Source organism: Cheilinus undulatus, linkage group 17, assembly GCF_018320785.1.
Source record: "Cheilinus undulatus linkage group 17, ASM1832078v1, whole genome shotgun sequence".
NCBI lineage: Eukaryota > Metazoa > Chordata > Actinopteri > Labriformes > Labridae > Cheilinus > Cheilinus undulatus.
Window position 1 is genome coordinate 10,534,911 of NC_054881.1, and position 24,801 is coordinate 10,559,711.

Consider the following 24,801-nt stretch of genomic DNA (forward strand, 5'->3'; position numbering starts at 1 on the left):
GCACCCCTAAAGTTTTGATTCTGAAATCTCCACTTAAGCAGGCTGTTTGTGAAGGTCGTTGGTTTTACAAAAAAAAAAAAAAAAAAAAAAAACAACAGTCTATTAATAGATGAAATAATAAGCTATATGATGAAGATAGGCTTGTCTCTAGTTCCCACACTTGCATTACTCTGAAGTTCCCTTTCAGAGTAATGCAAGTGTAACTATAAGAAATAATCTACACGTTAATGTAACAGAAACAGATTTAGACTTCTTGCAGCCCAGTTAAAAATGTAGTTTAATTTTAGTAATTTTTAACCCATTATAGTTTTAGTCTCATTTTCACTGAACAAAACCAGTCCAGTTTCAGTTCACTTAAGTCCTTAAATTCTAGTCTTTACTTTTGGTCAAGCATTTATTTTCTTTGCTCTAATTTTATTAGCCATACAATATTGAATATGAAAGTCTCATATCAATACACTACCAATACTTAACTGATTTGAGATATAAGCCTTACGATAGAACATACCCTGCATGAACAGTGGAGAAATATCATGGATTTTCAGTGTCCAATAGTCCAGTTCTAATAAGTCTCTATGGTGAAAATTAAACCCAATCTTAGTCTCGAGTTGTCATAGTTTTAGAGGATCAAATTAACACTGATAAAATAATTTGTGATTAGCTCGACTTTAGTAAGCTAAATTTCTCTTTAACAACAATGCACAAGTAATGATTAAATCTTGAGTAAATTAAAAATGTCATTGTAGACCCTACTGAGATTTCAATGGTATTCCTGATTTGCTCTGTTTAGGGTTTATTTTCAGTTTTGTCTTTGATTACTTTCTCAGTGAACCTCTTTTTTTAGAGATACAGTACCAAACTTATCCATCATAAGTACTACTCCCCTGGAAGAAACGCTGTTTCTGAAGGCCCAGAACTACATCTTTCAATACCTTCTTTTGTATATGACAACAGTCCCAAACCCGTGGGCTCTTGCCTCGTTTTGCTGGTTTTATTCTTTCCTTTGTCTCTCATGTTTGTAAGCCATGCTTGGTGTATTTTGATGATCCTCTTATTTTAACCAGTGTGCTGTCTTGTCCCGGCCTCCCTCGAAAAAGAGATCTTAATCTCAAGGGACAACCTGGTCAAATCAATGTAAATTAAATAAATAAATAGAAAACTAAAGAGAAAAGGTAAAATATGAAGTTGTTGTGTTCCTTCAATGAAAATGTTGTACTGTACCTTTAAGAAATACGTACTCGTGACGTAGCGCACTGAGGGCGTGGTGGACTTGTGAAATGTCAGGGAGGAATGGCGCTCGGCGCGGTATTTTGAACAATCGCCTTTTCCTTTCCTCGTATTATCTGGAAACCTTGGCCGGCTTGAAAACCTCGGGTAGGCACAAGTATTTGTTGGCTGATTCTACAATACACAACAGAGCATCTAACGGGAAGCTTAACGCTACACAGTGTGGTCAATGTTGAGGTATATTGTTGTGCTAGCTAGCCTCGGTTAGCGAGCTCAGCAAGTTTGCTAGTACAGTTGTCCTGCCCGCTGGGCTGGCTTGATGAGGCTGATGATGATGATGATAACAATGGGTAAGGTTAGGCAGCAATGAATCGCATAGGGTTCAGGATTCTCCCTGGAACTGATAACTCAGGTTTAGTTAGTTAGACGCATCCTTGCACTAAAGTTTAGGGCGTACTAACATAGATTAACTTATGGTGCAGATATGATGTTGATCCTGCTAAGAAGTGTAGTCACCACGACGGCAAACGAGAAGTAGAAGCCTAATAAACGGAACAGTGTATTAAAACGCTTGTGCTGCTTTCAAATTATATATTCAAGCGAAAATATTTTATGATTGCCGTTTCCATATTGGGGAGCTAGAAAGAGGGTACTGGATTTGAAGTATGCGAGTCCAAAACGGCCTTTCCCTGCTTATTGACTGGCCTAAAATAGGACTCCATAATATGTCATTTATTTTGGTTAAGCCGAGCAAACTCGGCTCATCGCTGCAAAACATCATTGGCTAATGATGCGTTCGGGCTCTCCTAAAATGCTCGGCGTTTTAAAGTCTGATGTCGTTCTGCTGACTTTGCCTTATGTTGATGTGATAAAAATCATCAGTTGTTATGTTTATGACACAATAAACCACTAATAATCAATGTTGTTGTTCAGAATTTAATCTGACGACAGCAACTAATAAATAGAAAATGAAACTGCATTAAAGCAGAAAACAATATCAGTACGTAAAATGCAAAATTTAATACGTAACTAAAAAGTTTGTACCAACATTCAATTTGGCACAACATGTTTACGTATAAAGCAACATTGATACTATCAAAATTTCCCAGGACTTCCCAAAATATTATTACAAATATTGAGAGCCTTCACGGAGATTTTCTCAATTGAAAACCGATTTGTCCGATTCATCAAACACAACACGAGTGTAGGACCACCAGGTAATCTATTCAATAATTGCTTTAGTATTGAGGACATTGTTTTGTTAAAATAATCTAATCTACAAGGGTTGTCTCAAGTGTCAGGACGTTTACCATAAACTATACCAATTGAGTTATACCCAACAACAATGAGACTAGATGCAAAATAGCATTTACACCGCATAGTGACTTTCAAATGATTAAAATAAGAGAAAACACAATTCTTAAATCTATCATAAAATGAACCCAATCGGCTTTTTTTGTCAACGTTTATACGCGTTTATGGTCTAAAAACCAAGACCAGACAGTACACCCATATTGACTTGAAATAATCTTTTTATTTTTATTGATTCATGTTGAACATGTGGAACCAGTTATTAGATTTTGTCAGTTTTGTGTCTTTTATTGGTTTACATTTATTAGTTTTCGTGATTTGTTAATTGGCTCGTTTAAATAAAGATAGAAGCTGAAAAAATGACAGGACGAATTATTGAAAGGTAGCATTGTTTACGTTGTCAGAGTATGCTAAAATAGTTTGTTACTTCTTTGTAGCACCCAGTCCCAGGGAAGTATTACCTTAAGCTATAATTTATCCTCACTTCTGTGTCGGGAATTAATGCGTGTAAGTGTCTTAGGTTAATGTTAATTATATTAAATACATCCCATAATCTTTGCAGCTAAGTGTTAGCCGGGGAGCTAACAGAGTTGATGACGAGGTAAAAATGGCGGATCTTTCGAAATCCAACCCCGGCCTGAAATAGTAACGCAGCCAGCAAACAGCTTGTCGCTTTTTTCGCTCTCTTAACCCCAACCAGGACCACTTTGATTCATGTTTAGACATAAATGTGCTCAGTTGTGTGTCTGTTGATCGCTTTCTTCCGCGGACGTGGGGGTAATCAGAGCAGTTAGCAGGGTATGTCCGAGCCTGTGAGTGTTATGGGGTGGGAAAGGTTCATATGTGCGTTTCGGTGGATTAATGTTGAGCAGCAGGACAAAGATACGCCTGGGATGATCTGTGAGGCCTAGCTAACACTACATCAGCTGTCATACTGTGTCAAGATGAGTACAACCTTAACGAGACTCGTGGTTAACTGCTGCATTCATTAAAAGTCTTTAAAAACTTATTTACAGCTAAAGCAACCAAGTTATAAACGTGAGTACGGCTAACTCGTTAGCACACTGGCATGTTTTTTGTAAACATACTGTACCATTATCAGGGCATAGTAATGCGTCAGGATAAAGTAATATTCATGAGGCAAGGAGCCTTATAAAAGATGGAAAGAAAGCTGAAATTACACGTGGAATAATAGTACAGAATAAAGGTAGAACAGAATAAAAAACTACTTAATTGTCTGCATGCAAATGCAGTTTGTCTTTTTAATGTGCAAATATGCATGATGTATATAAGTACATATCAATATACACATATACCACACAAAGCGGCTCTCTGAAAAACATTAAACTTAAAGCTATATAAAGCAATCACCAGGTTCTACTGAATGGGTGATTATTACTTTAAAAAAAATTGCTACTATTAATATTAATTATAAGAACATGCTACACTTGCAATGACTGTAATTAGGGATGCACACTGTTGGATTTAGACCAACATTCAACATGCCTATATTTCAAAATTAATGTTAGTCATTACCAATATGTAAATTCACAGTGTCTGCAAAATGTATTCTCCCCTTTAGGTGTTTAACCCTTTTATTGATTTCCTAAATCACTCATGGTCAATATAATTAGGCTTTTCTGCCTTTAATGTCAAAGTGAAAACAGATTTCTACACAGTAAGGTCAATTAAATAAAAATGTGTGGGGTAAAATAAGTGGCTGCATAAATATTCACCCCCTTCAGGTCAGTATTTCGTAGATGCACCTTTGGCTGCAATCACAGCACTGAGTCTCTGTGGATAGGTCTCAGTCAGGCTTGCACATCTGGACACTGCAGTGTTAATCAATTCTTCTTTGCAAAACTGCTCAGCCTCTGTCAGGTTGCACGGGGATCGGACATGAACATCCCTTTTCAAATCTAGCCACAGATTCTCTGTTGGATTGAGGTCTGGGCTTTGACTCACCATTCGAGAACATTCACCTCATTGTCTTTACAACATTTCTGTGTAGCTTTCACTTTATGTTTCAGGTCCTTGTCTTGCTGGAAGATAAATCTTCTCCCAACCTGTAGTTCTTTTGCAGACTGAATGAGATATTCCTATAGGTTTTTCCTATATTTTGTGACATTCATTTTACCCTCCATCTTTACAAGCCTTCCAGGGCCAGTTGCAGAGAAGCATCCCCACAGCATGGTGCTGCCACCACCATGCTTCACAATGGAGATGGTGTATTTGTGGTGATGTGATGTGTTTGGTGTCCACCAAACATGGTGTCTTGTAAAAAAAAAGCAGCATATGTTCAAACAAAATGGCGCATTAAAGACATTAGTCAAATTTAACAAATAATGCTACATTAAGGCAAAGCGTCAGGTTCTACTGAATTGGTGCTTATTAATGATAATAATGATGCTAATGATGATAAGAACAAGAGCATGCTACACCTGCATAGATTGACATACATTCACATGCATATTTACCTACTTTGGGATTTAAGTAATTAGTAAACAATAATAGAATCTCATCAATGATTTGTTGTGTTATACACCATGATGTTTACTTAGAAGATTTCATCTGAATATCTGAAACTGATTTAAAAGTGTCCCCACATCTTCTGGTATATTTGAACTATTATTGATATGTTATCTGTTGAAAATGTGCATATTTTTGACATTGGTTCTAAAAACTCATATGTTGTTTTTTGGCTTTTACCAGAGAGCTGAGACTTTGCATCATGGATGTGGTGTCACCAGAGCTCAACAGCCTCCTTCCTGATGAAATCATGGACACAGAGGCCATCGAGGAGTCCCAACCTGACGACACCACGGCCAAGCCGGAGTCCAGCGATGACACGTCCGTCCCGATGGAGACGGACACACCCGTGGCTTCTTCGGAAAATCTCAGCCTCTGTCCGGATTCTTCTTCAACAGAGCACACACAAGCTCTGACCACCTCCATCGCCACAGACTCTACCTTCAGCATCAGCTCCAGCAGCCAGCTTCCCGTCTCGATATCCAGCACATCCTCTCCTCTTCTTACACTCAAACCAGCCATGGCTACTTCCACAGCCACCACAAAAACCACAGACAGTGTGACCGGGACTAGTGTCACTACAAGTGGGTTACAGAAACTCACTGCTCCGTTCACCATCTCTGCAGCAAACCACCAGATCATTCTCAACAAGGTGGCTTCGGCTCAGGCCTCAGAAGCTGCAAAGGCTGCAGGTACGCAGCCGCAGATCATCAAGCAGGAGGGTCAGAAACTTTTGGTCACAGCGATAGGAAAATCTGGACAGCCTATAGTGCTGCAGTTACCCCACACAGGAAGCAAACCTGGGGTTTCACAGGCTGCAGGGGACGCTAAATCAGCAGGCCCTCAGTTTAAAGTTGTGACGATCGGTGGGAGGTCGGAGCTGAAGCCCATGGTGGGGAGTGCAGGCAACCAGGTGACAACGTTACAGGCTCAACAGCTCAAGACTGTACAGGTAAAATTGTCTTTTTTCTGCTATAATTCAGTGTGTAAACTCATTGATAGTACACTTGTATGCTAGTACACTTCAATGCTTTGTTTGTAATTATTTATCTGCCACATCAACAATTTGACATGATTTTTATTCTTAATTTTTTACTTTATCTGACGGAATTTTCACTGACTTTTGCAGCTTTTGCAAAGGGAAAAAGCAGACTGGTTTTCGTGTTTTCTTTCCTTTGATGAGTGTTTTATGGTCCGTCCAAGGAGAAATAATGAGTATGCTTTGATTCTCCAGGGTATGAAATAACATCAACTTTTTTGTTGTCACAATATCATCATTTAAAACATTGATTTAGATGGTCAATTAATCCATTAAATTTCAATCACAATTTTCACAAGATGGTTGAGATAAAGTGATCACTGGGCGTCATGCTATATATTGCGTTTGTATTGTTTTTTCTGTTGCTTATATGTATTATTTTTTATCTATTGTTGTATTGTCACGTCTGGTGTTATATTCGCAGCTTCTTTATTGCTTATGTTAAATGTGTTCACATTGTTACAGTGTTTTAGTGCAATGTTCAATGAAAACATGCAATGCTGATGTTGTAAAGTCAACGAGTACTCATGGATAGTGACTATTTTTGCTCTAAATGGTCTCAATGTGTAGCCAATTTTAGTATGGATACTGCACAATTACTAACCATGTATCCAAACCAATTTTGACATATCCAAAATTGATTTAGTCATCATTTTATTCCATCATTTATTAAGTAGAATTTTTTTTTTAATTTCATGAAAAACCACAATCGCATTGTTATTGGGGCTAGGCAGTTAATCACAAATTAGATTAAATTGCAATATGGCCTGCTGCAATTTGCAAACTGCAGAAGTTGCAATATTTCTTTAACTTGAAGTGTGTCAAATACCAGTTTAATAAATCATTTTTTGCAGCAGCATACTCAAATTTGCAATTAACAAAAAAAAAGCTCTCAAACAAAGAAGCACAGCATGGCTGCGCTGCAGTGACGGCATCTTTCTGAAAATTATTAAATGTTTAATTTTCATCAGGACTGAAGATGATTAAAAGATTTGACCCTAGAAACCTTAAAATTTTAAACTTTAAAGCAATTTCAGAAGGCTAATTTCAAACAAAATAACTGAGCTGCCCTTTAGATCAGTGCTGCACAATTGGTCTAATCGCAGTCGTGATATCAGGCTGTGCAATAAAATAACCACATAAAAGGCCCTAATTATTTTTGTATTAAGTAGTAGTGAAAGGTTTATTAAAAAAGCCTCCAAGTTTACAATAGTGCCACTATTGCACTTTGTAGATGAACCTTTATTTTTAAAAAGGAGGTTTTCTGGAAACATTAAGTTATTTTGAAAGCAGTACTATAAAAACATCAGATTTGGTCATTTGTTATGCTGCTTACTTAATGCATTTTCCTCGATAACCAAGCAAGTCAACCCACGATACCATTTATGTACAGTATTACACTGAAACAACAGTATTGTCCAGTTTGTCCAGTGCAGTTGTACATCATAACCACATTGTGCAGCACTACCTTTGACAGGATAGTAGAAAAGAATTTAAACCCTGTCACTACCTGTTTCAACAGTGTAGTTACAGAAATCTAAGGCCTGGGGACTCGGTAATCTATGATTTCCTGTTTTAAACGATCGGAAATTACAGGCAAACTCCTGCACACTGGCAGTGTTTAAATACCTAAATGTTGCAACAGAAAATCTTTGCAAATTATAAGGTGAGCAGGAGCTCACCTGCTGTCTTCCTTAACTTCTTGTTCCTTTTCGATATTGTTCAATCATTAAGGAAAAGGAGATATAGGTGTTTTTAAACGCCTGGTATTTAGAAGTATTATGGCACTCAACATTTTGAGAACCTGATTTCTTGGTGAGAAAATATAAAAAGAACTTTATGGTAAGAAAACATGTTTTAGTCAAAAAGGGCATTAGCAACATGGCCTCTAGCAGAACAGTTTTATTTATACATAGATTGTATGGTTTTAACTGTTTGCCTGTCTTACTACGAACTGTGCGGAAAGCCGAATGCTGTTTCAAAGAGTTCTGTCTTTTTACATTTGAGATTTCCAAAAATATGTTCATATGAAAATATAAGTCAAACTTTATTCATGTTGTATGTTTCATTCACAGGGCAACATAATGTGCTCGATTTTGAGTGAAAATAAATAACCAAAGCACTGCCGTGAAAATGCAACGGCTACATTTTCATCCAAGTTCAATGTGGGAAAAAAGGTGTTGCTGAAAAATGCAAATATCAAAACATACACAACATGCTCATAGATTCTTCTGCTTTTAGAAATGATCAGTGTTTGAGCCACTCTCAGTTCCTTAAAAAGTGTATTTCACATTACTGTGTGAATAAATACTGTAAGCAGCTTCTGCAGGAGCTGTTTGAGAAATATCTACTTACTGTAGCATCATAAATCTTAAATGACCTTGGGGCTAGTGTTGCTTTTTATTAGAAATTATTGCAGCCACCAGCAACCCATGAATATTGATTTATCTCCACTTAATTAAAGTACACATGTGATACACTGGCGCTGCTACAAACCCCATGAATCAGGGATTTTTCTATAAGCTAAAGGAAAATGCTTATGATTGAATATCTCTGCTTACATTTTAGAATGTTGCAACCTTATACAGCTCCTGATGATTCCCCCTTTGTGAGATTGTAGACTGTATTGTAATGATTTTTAACTATGAAGGACGCATGTTTTGATCAAATATTTCCACTATTGTGAAGCTGTGAATAAAATGTGGATAAATGTTTCCACAGATTGCCAAGAAAACACCAACATCCTCCGCTGCACCGATCAAGTTTATCATCACAAAAACTGTCAACAGCAAAGGTCTGAGTCCTCAGACGTCAGTTTCTCCTGTTATTGCAGGTACGTTTATGTGCATTTTTGGCTTGGCAGTCAGGTTCATATGTACTATGGGTGCAAACTAACCTTTAATTTTTTAGCCCTGTAGATCACAATATCCTGTATTTGAAATAAAACAGTTGCTATGTGCTCAAAGAGCAGGTTTTCCCTTGAATTGAAGGATTTAGATCCAAGTTTGAAGAGTGATCTTAAATACTAAAGGAATATACTTTTGCATTTAAACTGAACATTTCAAGAGATAAATAGTTGGTGTTCATCTGTTCCAAAGAAAGTTATATTTTCTATTTTCAAGCATGCAAAAATTGGCGGTTAAAATGTCAAAAGTTGACATTAAAATGGATTTAATTTATGTGAGGTTCAGCCAAAAGCTGCAGGTACCTTTGCCTCTTTTATATCCGTTATTGTGGTGTACAGAGAATTTAAGATCTTTCCAAAATTCAACAGGCTGCTGATAGTTTTGGTAACTATTTTTTTCTTTGCTGTCATTAAACTAAATGTAATCAACTTTTTTTTTCTTTCTTTTTTTTTTTTTTTTTTACAGGTCGCGTTCTTACTCAGACTTCTCCAGTGCTGCCCACCAGGACTATAACTCTCTCTGAGTCCCACAGCACGAGTATACAAAGTATCGCTGGCAAAAAGATCGCCATTTCACCTCTAAAGACTCCAAGCAAGGTAAATGCTGCATCTTACACCCCATTCACCAAATAACAGAAGCTTTTTCTCTTATTTCCTTACTTTTCAGTGATTTGTGCATCTTTTATTTTCAGTTTTTGTTCAGTAAATGACAAGTAAGAGTGTAGGTCAAGAAATGGCATGTTGATTTACTGTGGAAGAACAGCACAGGTGTCTTAAATAACCTTAACGATGCCTCGTTAAAATACATCTGTCACTTTGCACCATGGAGCCAAAGACACGCCCACATGGCTTCAGCAATCATGAATGTTATTGTAAACACCTGTGGGGGACAAGGTCAGATTTCCACACTGAAGAGAGAGCCATATGATAAGGGGATATTCCTAGTACCTAATTTCCTAGTCAATGGAGTTAAGAAAGGTAAGAAAACACTTAAAAACGGTCAAAAGTAGGCACAATTTATTGGGGTTGAGGGTCGTCTTATGTAGTTATTATCCTGATGAGCTGTGCCACATTTAGGACAGAGTTAGATCACAGCATGCCGTATTGGTTTTCTGAGTGTAGTTAACCTCAGCCTCAGCATTGGTAGCACTATCAGACTTGCAGGTTAATGTTAACATTTGTATACTGATTGTGTGCATACAGCTTTATTTCAACAATCTAGACCCTTGGTTCCCAAATGACTGATCCCAAAGCTGTTTTCCATGGATGGGTCATGGTTGTGTGCCTGAAAAAAACTGCCACAAAAAAGTCTGATCTGCTTTTATTTTGAAGGGCATGTCTTTGTTCTGTCATATCTTTTGTTCCATCTCAAATCCAGACTGCCCCTTGTCTCATTAAAAACATTTGGGTATGATTGATTTTTTTTTAAAGAAATTTGGGATGTGATTTGTGATTGAAGAGGTCATAGTGGCATTCTCTGCTTCAGGGCGCCATCCTCTTACGGTGTCTGTTTATAATATTGTAAAGCAAAAAACAGAAGGCCGAAATAACTGAGGCTAAAGCCAGTCTACAGTCACATCCACAGCTAGTGACAGGTGGCTTTATTACAGAAAGACACATCATTTATCAGGCTTTAAGGGCCGGCATGTAAAAATGTTACTGTAATTTTTTTAATGTTCTCCTTCTGGTGCAGACTGATGCAACAACACTGTTTAGTCCAGTGGTTCTCAGCTGTTTGAAGCAAAAAGTAGGTCGCAAATGCATGCCTAGGTAAGGAAAACTGTTGCAGTATGAGTATGCTGTCTTTTGTGTGCTCCTGCTGCATAACTACCCCTTTGTGGGCCAGTAAAAATAATCTGAATCTGATGTGCAAAAACTCTAAGAAGATATGCATCCATGCACTTTATTTTACTCTGTTTTACCACAGTAACCATTAAATTGTTTTCTTTAGATCTCAGCTAAGTTATCCATTTTTCTCTGGAAAATATTGCTGGTATTCCAATGATAATGTTAGATTCTCAACCTCTAGAAAACAACCAACATTCAGGAAATTGCATGACGTGAAATGCATGCATTTCCTCTAAGGCCTTCTACAGTTGTATGCTTTTAAAACATGTCTGTTTTATTTTCTCTTTGTTCAGTCATGTTTTCTTCCATCTAAGGTCCAAAAAGCTATATTTTTCATTGGATAAATTTGATTGTTTTATTTTTTTAAGAAATTTGGGTCCCAGTTTCTCATTTAAGTGGTCATGGTCAATGTTTTCCTTGAGTTTATAGCAGTGAGTTCATCTTTAATTTTGCTGCATAAAAACCCACATATAGAGAAAAGTTTCTGTTTAATATGCGGGGAAAACATTTACTAATGGGAGGTTATCAGCATGAGGTATCGCCACTACCAGCTGTTTGATAAGGAAACTATTTGACCTCATCATGCTGCATGCTTCCTGTCTGTCTGTCTACCAGGTGACTGTGGTGTCTGTGGCTTCCCCGACCTCAAACGCATCCCAGAAGTCTGTGACTCTTCCTGTCAATGTAGCACTTGGCCAGCAGATCCTCACAGTCCAGCAGTCCACGTCTGCATCTCCAGTCAAGGTGGCCACCACTCAGACCACGACGCAGGTATGATCACCACACCTACCCTGCAAATAAAGCAGGCCACATGTTTTAATATCATCAGTGAGGTTTGCAGAAAGGCTGTCAGTTTAGTCTTACAGTGTCAGTGCTAAAACATGGTTTATTTACATTCCTGCCCATTATCTGCTGTATTATTATATTTGCTCATCTCCTTGATTAAATAAGATGGCTAACAGCTGATAACTATAAACCCTTGTTTGCCTTGATAGAGAGGGTAGGTAAAGATGAAACAAAAATTAAAGTTTTGATCAGTTGTGTAGTTATTATATTTAAAAATAAGCAGAAAATGGTGATAAGCGATTTAGTTTAACTATCAAACAGTGCAATGCAAATAAAAGTAGCAAATCTGCACACAACTATGTAGTGTTATCGAGCAAATATCTGCCCTTTTTTGCTTCAAAATTTACCAATATAAACAATAAATTAAATAATAGGAAATAAGTTATTAAAGTCTCTTCTGCCAAAAAATATTTCAACGCAATTTCATTTTTAGTTTCACTCTGTCAGTGAGGTGCTGATTTAGTCAGAGAGTACTCAGACAGTGAGATACAGGATTCATGTTACCATAGCTGACCATTAAAAGCAGTTTCACATGTGTAGAAAGTTATATATTGAGACAAGCAAACAGGCGTTTCCAGCAGTATCCATCATGCACTCCAGTTTTTTTAGCAGAGTTTCTATATCCTTTACTCTGCAGGTTGGCATTGAATTACCCTATTAAAGGAACTGCAGTGTAATGTATAATAAACACAGACTATTGCTAATAAATTTATTTAAAATCAAAATTTAAGATTAAAATCATAAGTTTTAATTAAACCCAGGGGTTTTCTACCACTGACAGTTGGTTTTTTGCTTTGTGTACTTTACCACTGATATGATTCACAGTGCAATCGTCATGTTTAAAATGAGTTTATTACGTTCATTTCTGTTTGGATAAGATAGCTACCCATGCAACCTGCCGTGACCTTTGTTCTATGTTGAGGGGTTTATCACTTTAAAATCATGTATCTATAAATTTCTATTTTGCACAACATAGGGCTGGGCAGTATATCTACTTTTTTAGATGTGCTGTATCAATATACTTTCAAATCAGATATGTGGTAACACTATAATTATTATGCCAATATATTTGATATTGATATTAATACAGACGAGATGAAAATATTTTCAAGCCCCCCAATCCTCACTGTACACATCAGCATGAATACATACATCAGTATACACAGATATGTCTTGCAGGTAGGATGTGAAAAGGACAGACTTTGATGCAGTTGATGATGTTCAGGTGAAGCCAAGGGCGAAATAGTCATATCGTCTCCTCTTTGTTTTGTCTGCTGTAGATTTATTAGCTCCACCTTTACCTGCAAGTCATCTTGCTAAATTTGCCGTGCTTTGCTAGCTGTGCAAAACAGAGTATGTTGTTTTTATTAATCCACCATTCATATTTGTTTTTTTAGACTCAGATCTTTTCTCGTGTTGTTTCTGTACTTTCAGAACATTAAACCGGTCCAGTCCGTGGCTGTGGGCGGAGTAAGCGGCTCCCAGTTTAAGACCATCATCCCTCTGGCCACCCAGCCCAACGTGCAGCAAATCCAGGTTCCAGGAAGCAGGTTTCACTACGTCCGTCTCGTCACTGCGACCACGGCGAGCAGCACGGGACAGCCCAGCGGCCCCAGCACCAGCTCCATACAAACAGGTAAGCAAACATTTTTGGCTGTGCATTTTTCTAGCAACAAACCAGGGCTGAACCACTTGGGAAAATCATCTTAACTCTGATAATTTTCTACAATACTGTGATTGCAATTTAATATGCAAATATTTTTGGGTTCCACATCTTATGTTATTTTTTAACAAATACAAAAAAAATCTGTTTTTTAAGCATCACAATATTAGATAAATTAAACTAGGAGTGAACTCTTTACAAAAAATTTTAAGTTGTGATTACCTTGGAAAAACACAAACCAGAAAGTAAAATTTTTGTGGAATATTCTAAAAAAAGGCATTTAAATGTTTGCATAATGTGCAGAGCATAACATCTCTGCTCCAAAAAAAGTATAAGAGTGGTATTTTGACACATATCAGGTAACATAAATAATGCACTGTCTGTGATTTAAAAACAGCAGCAGGCCATGTTGTGATTTTATTTACTGCCTCAAACAAAAAAAATTAAAGCAAAGATGCATTCAGATTCACAGGGTCACAAATACTTACGTTTCTCGAGACCTTTAGGCTTCTCATGTTACAATGTTACAATGTTACAATGTCATTTAGCAGACGCTTTTCTCCAAAGCGACGTACATTTGAGAGCAAGAACAACACAAGCAATGATCTAGACAAGAAGAAACAATATCAGTAAGTGCCATCAAGTACTTCAGGTTCAATTGGACGCAAGTGCTGCCGTGTAGAGTTTAAGGCAGAGTACCTACAATATACGTTGTTTATTTAGTTTCTTTTTTTTTTGTTTTTTTTGTTTTTTTTTTTGTTTTTTTTTTGTTTTTTTGTTTTTATGTTTTTTTTTTTTTTGTTTTTAGACAGCAACAATGAATCAAGGAAAATGTGGGATCACTAATTGCCATTCATTAGGCTTCACAACAACTATTTACCAAGTACCAAGTGCTGGATCATTCCCAAAGAGCTGGGCAAAGAAATCCCAGAAGTAGAGCAGGACAGTGCGAGCTAACTATAGTTGGGAAACTCATTCAACCACTGGGGACAGCAGTGGAGAATAGTCTGGCTGAGACTCAATCTACTACTGGGGACAACAGTAGAGAATTGCCTAGCTAAGTGCAAAGTGTTCTCTGAAGAGCTGGGTCTTTAGCCTTCTCTTGAAAGTAGACAGGGAGTCTGTAGATCGAATGTAGTTGGGTAATTCATTCCACCATTTAGGGACAACAGAGGAGAAGAGTCGAGCTAGTGACTTAGGAGCATGATGTGCTGGAAGTACCAGGCGCCTTTCGCTGGCTGAGCGTAGTGGGCGAGAAGGGGTGTAGACCTGGATGAGGGACTCCAGGTAAACAGGAGCAGTTTTAGTTACTGCTTTGTAAGCAATGATTAGAGTTTTGAATTTAATGCGAGCTGCAACTGGAAGCCAGTGTAGAGAGATTAAAAGAGGCGTGACATGAGCTCTCTTGGGTTGGTTGAAGACCAGACGTGCTGCTGCGTTCTGGATCAACTGCAGAGGTATAACTGTGCATGCAGGTAGGCCTGCCAGTAATGAGTTACAGTAGTCAATACGTGATATTATAAGAGCCTGTACTAGGAGTTGTGTAGCATGCTCTGTCAAGTAGGGTCTGATCCTCTTGATGTTGTAGAGGCGAAGCGGCAGGACCGAGCAGTCGAGGCCACATGGAGCTTGAAGGTTAGCTGGTCATCAATCATGACACCCAGATTCCGGGCTGACTTAGTGGGCAAGAGATTATTTGATCCAAGCTGGATACTGATCTGCGGTTCCACAGTGGGACTGGCTGGGATGATAATGAGCTCCGTTTTGGGCAGGTTGAGCTGAAGGTGACGTTCCCTCATCCATTTAGAAATATCAGCAAGGCAGGATGAGATCCGAGCTGAGACAGTTGTGTCATCTGGTGGAAAGGACAGGAATAGCTGTGTGTCGTCTGCATAGCAGTGATAAGAAAAGCCATGGGAGCGGATGATTGCACCAAGTGAGGTGGTGTATATTGAGAAAAGTAGGGGACCAAGCACAGACCCTTGAGGCAACCCTGTTGATAAGCCATGCAGTTTAGACACTCCTCCCTTCCATGATACTCTAAAAGATCTCCCTGTGAAGTAGGACTTAAACCACTGTAGGGCAGATCCTGAGATACCAAGTGAAGAGAGTGTGGAGAGGAGGATTTGGTGGTTTACTGTGTCAAAGGCAGCAGACAGATCCAGCAGTAAGAGAACTGAGGACTGACCAGCTGCTCTGGCCAAGCAAGTGATTCCGTTACCGACAAAGTGCAGTTTCAGTAGAGTGGCCCGCCTAAAGCCAGACTGATTCTGATCAAGTAGATCATTGTTCTGCAAGTGTTCTGAGAGCTGGTTGAAGACTGTGCGCTCCAGTATTTTTGATAGGAATGGGAGAAGTGAGACCGGCCTGTAATTTTCAACCAGGGCTGGGTTGAGAGTGGGTTTTTTGAGCAGTGGTGTAACCAGCGCTTGCTTGAAAGCAGCTGGGAAAACACCTGTGGACAGAGAGGAGTTAATGATACAACTCACAGCAGGGCTGATTGTGGGCTCAATCGCCTGCAAGAGATGTGATGGTATCGGATCGAGGGGACAGGTTGTGGGCTTAGAGTCAAGCAGAAGCCTGGTGACCTCGCTCACACTTAGTGGAGAGAATGAGCTAAGTGATGCATCACTAGCTGGTGGCAGAAAACTGAGTTGGACAGGCTCAGAGAATTGGTTGCTGATGGTAGAAACCTTGTCAGTGAAGTAGGAGGCGAACATGTCTGGAGTCAACATACTGGAGGGTTGTGGGTTTGAAGGAGAGAGGAGCGAGTTAAAAGCAGAGAAGAGTTTGCGTGCATCAGTGGCAGCACAGATCTTTGATTGATAGAACGCCTTCTTAGCAGATTTTAGAGCAGAGGTAAAACAGGACAGTTTTTGCTGATAAGCACTCAAGTCAGTGGTTTGTTTGGATTTACGCCATTTTCTCTCTGCCGCTCTGAGCCCTGCCCTTTGGGTTCTGATGACCTCAGTGAGCCAGGGACAAGGTGGAGTATTACGAATAGGCTTAGACACCAGAGGGCAGAGTTTGTCCAGAGAGGAGGTCAGTGAGGAGCAGAATGTGTCTGTGGCCTCGTTAACAGTGAGTGTGAAGGACTCGTTACATGAGGCTAGTGCAGCTGAGACCTCGTCAGACAGCTGTGTTGGGTCAAGTGACTGAAGGTTTCTGCGGTATGATCTTAGTTGAGTAGTAGATTGTTGAAGTTCAGGTAAGCCAAGTGAGAACTGAATGAAGTAGTGGTCAGAGAGGTGAAGTGGTGTTACACTCAAATTAGCCGTGGAGCAATTGCGAGTTAGAATCAAATCCAGTGTATTACCAGCCTTGTGTGTAGGAGGCGTTTGAACCAGTTTCAAGTCAAAGGAGGACAAGCTCTGATCTTTGAGATAGGAAGGGAGAAGCTACTTGGTAAGAGGAATCTGCTTTTGGTTGTTTCAGTTGGAAGTAGGTTGTTGGCAGTTTTGCTTAGGCTGAACGTGTTAGTTTCACTCTCTCTGCAACAATAGGTGAGGCAGTTGACGCGTGTGGCTCCCTCTATTGATTGCTAAAAGTGTAAACTGCCGGGGCGGAGTTTCACTGTAGCCCAAGCTTTAAGAGAGTTTGAATCTAAATTTGCCAGCTGGGGCGGTTAGCAGCTGTGCACAATCAACTCAATTGTGCACATCTGTGGCATATCTCTCTATATAAGTACACAGACTGCACTGAAGCGTCAGCGTAAGCGTCAGCCCTTGTGGAAGCCCAATTGTGTGAAGACCACATTGGGTAAAGACCAGCGAGTCTACCTGTGCGAGTCCACCGAGCAAGGCCACAGACAGGCAGCACTGCCTCATAACAGTCTAACGCACCCCAGCAGTCTAACGCAACATGTGCAACCAAAAAATACAAGTCATATATGGGAACAGAAAGAAGCACAATAGTTACAGAAAAGCGAAACCTGCATAATCTATCCACTTTGCAGAATGCCTCTTTTCCACAACCTTTTATCACAGTTGGCCTCTGGAACTGCCAGTCTGCAGTTAACAAAGCAGAATTCATCAATTCCCTCACTAAACTGTCTAACATTCAGGTCCTAGCCCTGACAGAAACTTGGGTCCGTCCTGAGAACACTGTAACACCAACTGCTCTATCAGTTGATGCAGTGTTCTCTCATACACCTCGCTCTTCTGGCCGAGGAGGTGGCACAGGCATTATTCTTTCTCATAGCTGGAACTTCAGCCAGTTCAAACCCTTGGACAATAACACCTCATTTGAATATCATGCAGTACAGGTCACTGCCCCAATAAAGGCTTACATGGTTGTGGTATACCGCCCACCTGGGGGTCACCTGGACAACTTTATTGTGGAACTGGACATGTTACTCTCAGACATCCCTGATGATGGCACACCATTGGTTGTCATGGGTGACATGAACATCCACTTGGATAGAGCCCAGGCTACTGATTTTATTTCATTACTGTCATAAACTTGAAAACATTGACTTTATGTCCCTCATAAACGTACAGCGTGCAGAGGAAAAGACCGACTAAATTGTATGCATTAATTGGTAATATTTCAATACAAAATTTTGGTATGTAAAAATAAGAGAATCTTAAATTAAGGTGTCTGTTTAACAGCTTTTTTTATCGTTGTGGTATTGAAATAGGTGTTGGTAAGGCTTTATTTTTACTAGAAGTGTATAAAAGTTTTAAATTCTGGCATCATGACAACCTTGGTAGGACATACTAGCTTCTCTGTGTGAGCTTAAATTTGTTCTGTATCCCACAGCTAAACCCATGGTGGTCAGCACAGGAGCCGTCCGGATGTCTGTCCCCATCGTTCCAGCTCAGACCATCAAACAGGTAACTTCTGTGAATGCTGTTAGTATTTATTCAAACTGAGCCCTTTGTTAGTAGCTTTATTAATGGGTTTATTTCTGTTGTAGGTGGCTCCTAAGCCCATGACATCAGCATCAGTTGTCACCACCACTCAGACCCAGCAGCGCCTCATCATGCCCGCCACCCCTCTGCCCCAAATTCAGCCCAACTTCACCAACCTCCCACCTGGCACGGTGCTGGCTCCAGCTCCAGGAGGCGGGAACATGGGCTACGCAGTCGTGCCAGCACAATACGTCACACAGGTTAGTGTTTGTTTTCATTGTCATTTATTAAAAAAAAATTTAACTCAGCATTTTTAACCATATGTTTTGCCTTCCCTTCAGATCCAGCAGTCCCCATTTGTGACTCTTGCTAGCAGCTCAGGCTTTGCTGCGAGTACAGGAGTTCAGACTCAGGCCAAGCTGCCTCTCAACGGGTAAGAATGAACTTCTATGAGTCATCTTCACATTTTACTTGATTAAAAAAGTTTACTAGTTGGATGAAAACTGCAGGCTGCTTTAACCTGAACAAGTTGTTTTGTTTCATGTCTATTATATTTGTAATTAAAGTAATGTGTTTTATTGGTTTTCAGCTTGTCAACAGCAGAAGCGACCTCAAGACCAAGAAAACCGTGCAACTGCACCAAGTCACAGTGTCTCAAACTGTAAGTTCAGTTGTAAAGTGTTCAAATACAAAATGCAGTTTTTAAATGATTATTTCATTTATTAAGGGGAAAAGCCATCCAAACCTACTTGCCCCTATGTGGAAAAGATTACCACCACAGTTTCACTAGCCACACCCAGGCTTGATTACTGCCAGACATTGTAAATCAACAAATCCTTTCAATATAACCTGTCTTACAAAGTGAAGTAGGCCAAAAGATCACAAGAAGCAACACATCATGGCGCCCTGAAAAGAAATTCAAGAACAGATGAGATCAAAGTCACTGACATCGATCAGTCTGGAAATGGTTGCAAAGCCATTTCTGAGGCGTTGGGACTCAGTGAACCACACTGAGCACCATTATCCACAAATGTAGAAAACTTGGAACAGTGGTAAACTTTCCCAGGAGTAGCCAACTTACCAAAATGACTCAAAAAGCGCATTGACGACTCGTCCAGGAGGCCGCAGAAGGACCCAGCTTTTTCCCTTAATGAATAAAATCATCATTTAAAAACTGCATTTTGTATTTACTCTGGTTATCTTAGTCTAATCTTACAGTTTGTTCAATAATATGATGCATGTAAGTGTGACAAATCTGCAAAAATGTAAGAAATTTAGGAAGGCGGCTAATACTTTTTCACAGCTCTGTGTTTATTAACTTTTTAAGATTGAGGTTGTTAACTCCGTCTTATTCAGGCAGTTTTAAGTCTAGGCCTGTTTATCTTCTAGATACTGTGACTGCTTTGCTAACGGAGAGTTCTGCAACAACTGTAACTGCAATAACTGCTTCAACAACCTGGAGCATGAAACTGAGCGTCTCAAAGCTATCAAGGTGAGCGCAGGGTTAATATAACTCAGCTGCAGCCTGTAAGATGGAATAAACTCAAGGTTAAAATGTGTATTTTATCCTACAGACATGTCTGGATCGGAACCCAGAAGCCTTTAAACCTAAAATAGGTAAAGGCAAAGAGGGGGAGTCAGACCGGCGACACAGCAAAGGCTGCAACTGCAAACGGTCCGGCTGCCTAAAGAACTACTGCGAGTGCTATGAGGTGAGACTTCTTTACCGCTTAAGTTTGAAGATTGTCTTTGTCTCCACACTGACAACTAACACTCTTCTTATTGGTCACAAAGGCAAAGATCATGTGCTCTTCAATCTGTAAGTGCATCGGCTGTAAGAACTTTGAGGAGAGTCCAGAGAGAAAGACTCTGATGCACTTGGCTGACGCTGCAGAAGTCAGAGTCCAGCAGCAGACGGCAGCAAAGACCAAACTGTCCTCACAGATCTCAGACCTGCTCATGAGGACGACGCCGGTTATTTCAAGCGGAGGCGGGAGGTGAAAATTAATTTTTATATCAGATAAAATGGTTCATCAAAACACAAATATAGCCATGAATGAATGCACTAAAGTGAACGGCACAGACTTGTAAAAGGGAGTAACTTAAGATAAGATAGAATAAGATGCAGCAGCATGATACAATTTGTGGTCTGCTCTACAATAATGAAAATATTACATCACAGGAAGTCTGCAAAATTGATGTATTGCAAGAAAATTGTGCAATGAAACCTCACAATACCTGAGCATCTGATTAACTGGAGAATATAAATAAGGGGTAAAGTTCAAGGTTATAAACGCAGCACCTCCATGGATATATCCATTGCATGAATATAGTTCACATTCATCTGGGAAAGCTCCTGTAGAAGCATTTGGGAAGGGCAGGACTTCCTTAAAAAATTCTCAGAAGGTGATTGGTCAAATGTACTCTCTATCACATTCATCACGGCCAATCAGAGCAACAAGAAAAAATGAGGTTGTACCCATTCGCACAGGTAAACGCTAGTGGGGCCTGCTCCTTTTCTACAGCTACATCCAAGCTAATGGCTACCGGCCTGCAGCACAACCAGAGTTTTCCTGCATATAAAATCACAAGGTAGCAGCTTCCGGGAAACGCTTGTGCCGCCTCCAGGTCTCAAAGCTCTAACGTCATGAAAACTGTATTTTCTGACAAGCATTACAGCAGGTGGATGTCATTTTTAACTGAAATTATGGTATTACGCCCATTTGGTGGCACCCTATCAGCAACAGTGCGCTGGGAGTCGCTGCCAAAGCAGGCAAAGAAAAACACAAGTTTCCTAAATTTCTAAGATTTTATTACATATAACATTAATATCATTTAATTTAAATTATTACACCACAGTGTTTCATTACTAAGACTGAGCGTCAATCAGACTTATCACTGAACAGGAATTATGGATCTGTATTGATACTTAGCAGATTTAAAACAGGATCAAAACTCATGTAAACAACGCAAAGCAACAGCTGAACTAAACAATGACTGTATGTACTTGTTAGATTTTTCATTCCCTCTGATGCATTTCATAAAACGAAACGCATTAGAGGGATACTAGGAGATTTTAAAGCCTAGAATTTAAAATCTCCCAGAGTCACTTTTTTTTTTTCTTTTGTACTGAAAGCTGCTGACTAGATAATCGATGTCAACTTGTTTTGTTGTGTTTTTGGCTAGGACTCTTTTGTTAAAGAGATGTTTGTATCTCAATGGGAATACTCCTGGTTGAAAAAAAAAAAATTTAAAAATACAGTTTATAAAACAATTCTGACTTTAACTAGAATTGCTAACATGGAATTAGGGCTGAACAATTTGAAAAAGTGATCTAATTCCTTTTTTGTCCCCAATATTGCGATTAAATATTCAATCCTTATTGGGTTCCTCAACTTGTTTGTGCATTTTTCTATTAGTCATGAACACTCATCATGCATTTAACCATTTTATTGAAAAGTGGATATACATTGTAACTTGGCAGAGAAGTTTCTGCTCTAAAGATGCTCTCTGCGTTAGTCAGCAGCACGCTTTGACTTTTCAGGGAGTGCATGGCTAGAAACCCCCATATGGATGGATACAGAACCATGTGCATTGAAAACTAAGAAATTATTTTAGGAGCAATCAATCCACAGTAGCATGAATCTGAATATGAGGGTGCAACAAGCTTTAAGCTTGCATCATGTACATAAAATCTCTGCTGCAAAAAAAAATGAATGTATTAAACTGCTATTTTGACAAATTTCAAGTTAAAGAAATATTGCAACTTCTTGGGGCCATATTGCGATTTAATCTAATTTGTGATTAATTGCCCAGCCCAACATGGTATTAAATGTTTTTTGCCTCTCCATGCCAGGCTGCCGTACACGTTCGTCACAAAGGAGGTTCTCGAAGCGACATGCGAGTGTCTCCTGGAACAGGCCAAAAAGGCCGAACAGACTCATCAGCCTCAGGTGGAGGCGGAGCGGATGATCCTGGAGGAGTTCGGACACTGCCTCATGAGGATCATCAGCTCGGCGGGGAAAGCCAAAGCAGACTGTGCCTCCATCAACTGTTGAGCATTCCCCCCCAACCTCGAACCAAACTCGCCTCAGCTGTGGGGGCCGGGAAACCTGGATTATTTTGCGCCCTCTCGTCTCGGACCCCCGGGGTGTCTCTCCTGAAGGGAAACAGACTTCCCCGCCAAAAGGCAGAACAATGGACTGAAAGTAGATTCCCTCGCCTTTGACAGCTGGAATAACAAACAGGGAGCAGCTGTTTGTGCTCTTCACGTCTCTAACTGAAGGACAAATGGACAGAGAGGACGGACTCTGATGGACCTTCTAAACTGCTCTGTTCACCTGGATTTAAAGGACAGATATGACTCTTGAAGAAGGTGGCAGAAATATAAACATTTCCCTATAAGGCTGTTTTTCTCCTTCTGTTCTTCCATTTTATTCTTTCCTTTATTTGCATCTTTCAGAAAAGAAATCCCTGTATGTTTTTATGTAATTAGTATATTTGTGCTCACAGTAGACAAACACGTTATCTTTTGATATTTATTTTGACAAGTATTTGTAATCATTGTAAGCGCTAATATTGTGTGGCTTATAGTGCTTCAAATTGTTTAAGTATTAATTAACCAAGCCTAGGCTCAATTGTTTAAATGAAAATGAGTAGATGCAATCTTTAGGTTTTACCCTAAAATCAATTTGTAATTTGAACACGTATTATGCATTCTGCACACGCAACACTGTTCAGAATAGATGAAATACAGCAAGATTTCCTTTGGTGCTGTTTTCTGTGTAACATTCACATGCTTCCTGTACATTAAAACACAATGAATGGGGAAATAAGCAAGACTTTAAGTGATGTTTGACTTTGGTGCCACATAAGGGAGAAATTAGGGGGGGTATTTAAAAATGCAAATGACCTTTTTAATTTTTTGTAGCAGATAAAACACCTAAATCATGCTAAATCTATAGAAATTAAAAGAATGGCTCGATTTGATTTACTTGATGTTCTGTGTTGGAGTTGTTCATTTGAGTGGGCTGCATGGTGGTGCAGTGGTTAGTGGCGTCCGCTCACAACATGAAGGCATGAAGTTTTGCGTGTTTTCCCTGGGTACTTCAGCATCTTCCCAATCAACAAAGACATGCTCGTCAGATGTGTTGACGGCTCTCAATCCTCTGTAGATGTGAATGTGAGCGTGCCGTTTTGTTTGTCACAGTGCCTATAAAAAGTATTCACCCTCTTAGACGTTTTAAAAAACCTACTCTAAATTTGACATAATGTCAAGATTGTCTGCATGAAAACCAATCTACCAGTAAAGTTTTTTTAACAGGAAGAACTGAGCTGGCAAAAGCATAAGAGGAAGAGCTGGTTGGCCTTTAATGACTGTAAGGTGGCCATAAGGGGAGAAAGAGGGGAGAGCTTTCTGAGGCCCATGGAAGTCATCAAAAAGTTAAGCTGTGATTCCCATATTTTATCTTTAACCTGGATAATAATCACTTATATCAAAGCAACAAAAAATTGATTTTATTGCTGTAGTACAATATAGCCTTTTTCAAAATGAAAACTCCCATTCTTAAAGGTCACATATGCAAAATACACTTTTTTTAAGGCTTGTCCAACAAAAATATGTACCTGTGGCCTGTCCACAATCTCTCCAAGAATCAGAACACCTCCACCTTTCAGAAAAGGTGTGCTGAAACGAGCTGTTCTCAGATTTTCCCCTCATGATGTCATGTGGAGTGTTAGCCCCGCCCCCAGGTTTGGTTGCCCCAAAGAAAGCTCCTCTCCTGATCTTCCTCTCATTTGACAGCTGAGAGGAAGATTAGGAGAGCCACTCCCATTAAGCCACATGCCATATAATAAGCAAAGTGAGACACAGCCATAGGTGTCCTGGTGGCCTCTCACTAGACTACATCTTGTGCTTCACTCAATTTGTGAGGATGGCCTCATCTGGGCAGATTTACACGTACCATATTCCATTTCTTGGTGATGGTTTTAACTGAACTGGATGCTCAGTGCCTTGGACATTTTTTGTATCCATCCCCTGACTTACACTTTTCAATAACATTTTCTCAGTTGCTTGGGGTGTTCCTTTGTCTTCATGGTGTAATGGTAGCAAGGAATACTAATTAACCTGTGGCTTGACCTTCCAGACACAGGTGTCTATACCACAACCACTTAACACATTTACTGCGCTCAGGTGATCCCCATTTCACCCATGGTGAGACTACGAGCACCGATTGGCTGGACCTCTGATGAAGTAGGTCACTAATTAGTCACTTCAGACGCTGAATATTTATGCACTTATTTTACCTTACATATTTTGTTTAATTGGCATTTGTAGAAATCTGTTTTTACTTTGACATTGATGAAGGTTTTTAGTCATTTTTGGTCAAAAAAGCCAAATAACATTGACCATGATGGATTTATAAAAGAAATTAAAGGGTAAAACATCCAAGTGGGTTATTACTGTTATAGGCACTGTATGTCTAATAGCAACCACCGCCATGCCTCTCATCTAATAACTGCTGGGATTGGCTCCAGACCCCTGTGACCCCCCTGCATAACCAGACATAACCAGTTCACT

At 39.5% G+C, this 24,801-nt stretch overlaps 1 protein-coding gene across 3 annotated transcripts; it reads left to right on the forward strand.

The window, feature by feature from the left end:
• The first annotated feature begins 1,264 nt into the window (after positions 1-1,264).
• lin54 (lin-54 DREAM MuvB core complex component) lies at positions 1,265-23,219 on the forward strand. Of its 3 annotated transcripts, none has more exons than XM_041811602.1 (14): positions 1,265-1,374; positions 5,251-6,019; positions 8,828-8,939; positions 9,478-9,608; positions 11,475-11,630; positions 13,140-13,341; positions 18,130-18,203; positions 18,287-18,481; positions 18,563-18,654; positions 18,811-18,882; positions 19,611-19,713; positions 19,796-19,933; positions 20,016-20,218; positions 22,078-23,219. In XM_041811602.1, the coding sequence occupies exons 2-14, from the start codon at positions 5,270-5,272 to the stop codon at positions 22,277-22,279; spliced, it is 2,430 nt and encodes an 809-aa protein (XP_041667536.1). In that variant the 5' UTR covers positions 1,265-1,374; positions 5,251-5,269; the 3' UTR covers positions 22,280-23,219. The 3 variants fall into 3 exon arrangements, with proteins under 3 accessions (XP_041667536.1, XP_041667537.1, XP_041667535.1); XM_041811603.1 differs by lacking the exon at positions 1,265-1,374 and adding an exon at positions 2,949-3,045; XM_041811601.1 differs by lacking the exon at positions 1,265-1,374 and adding an exon at positions 3,345-3,576.
• Positions 23,220-24,801: the final 1,582 nt, after the last annotated feature.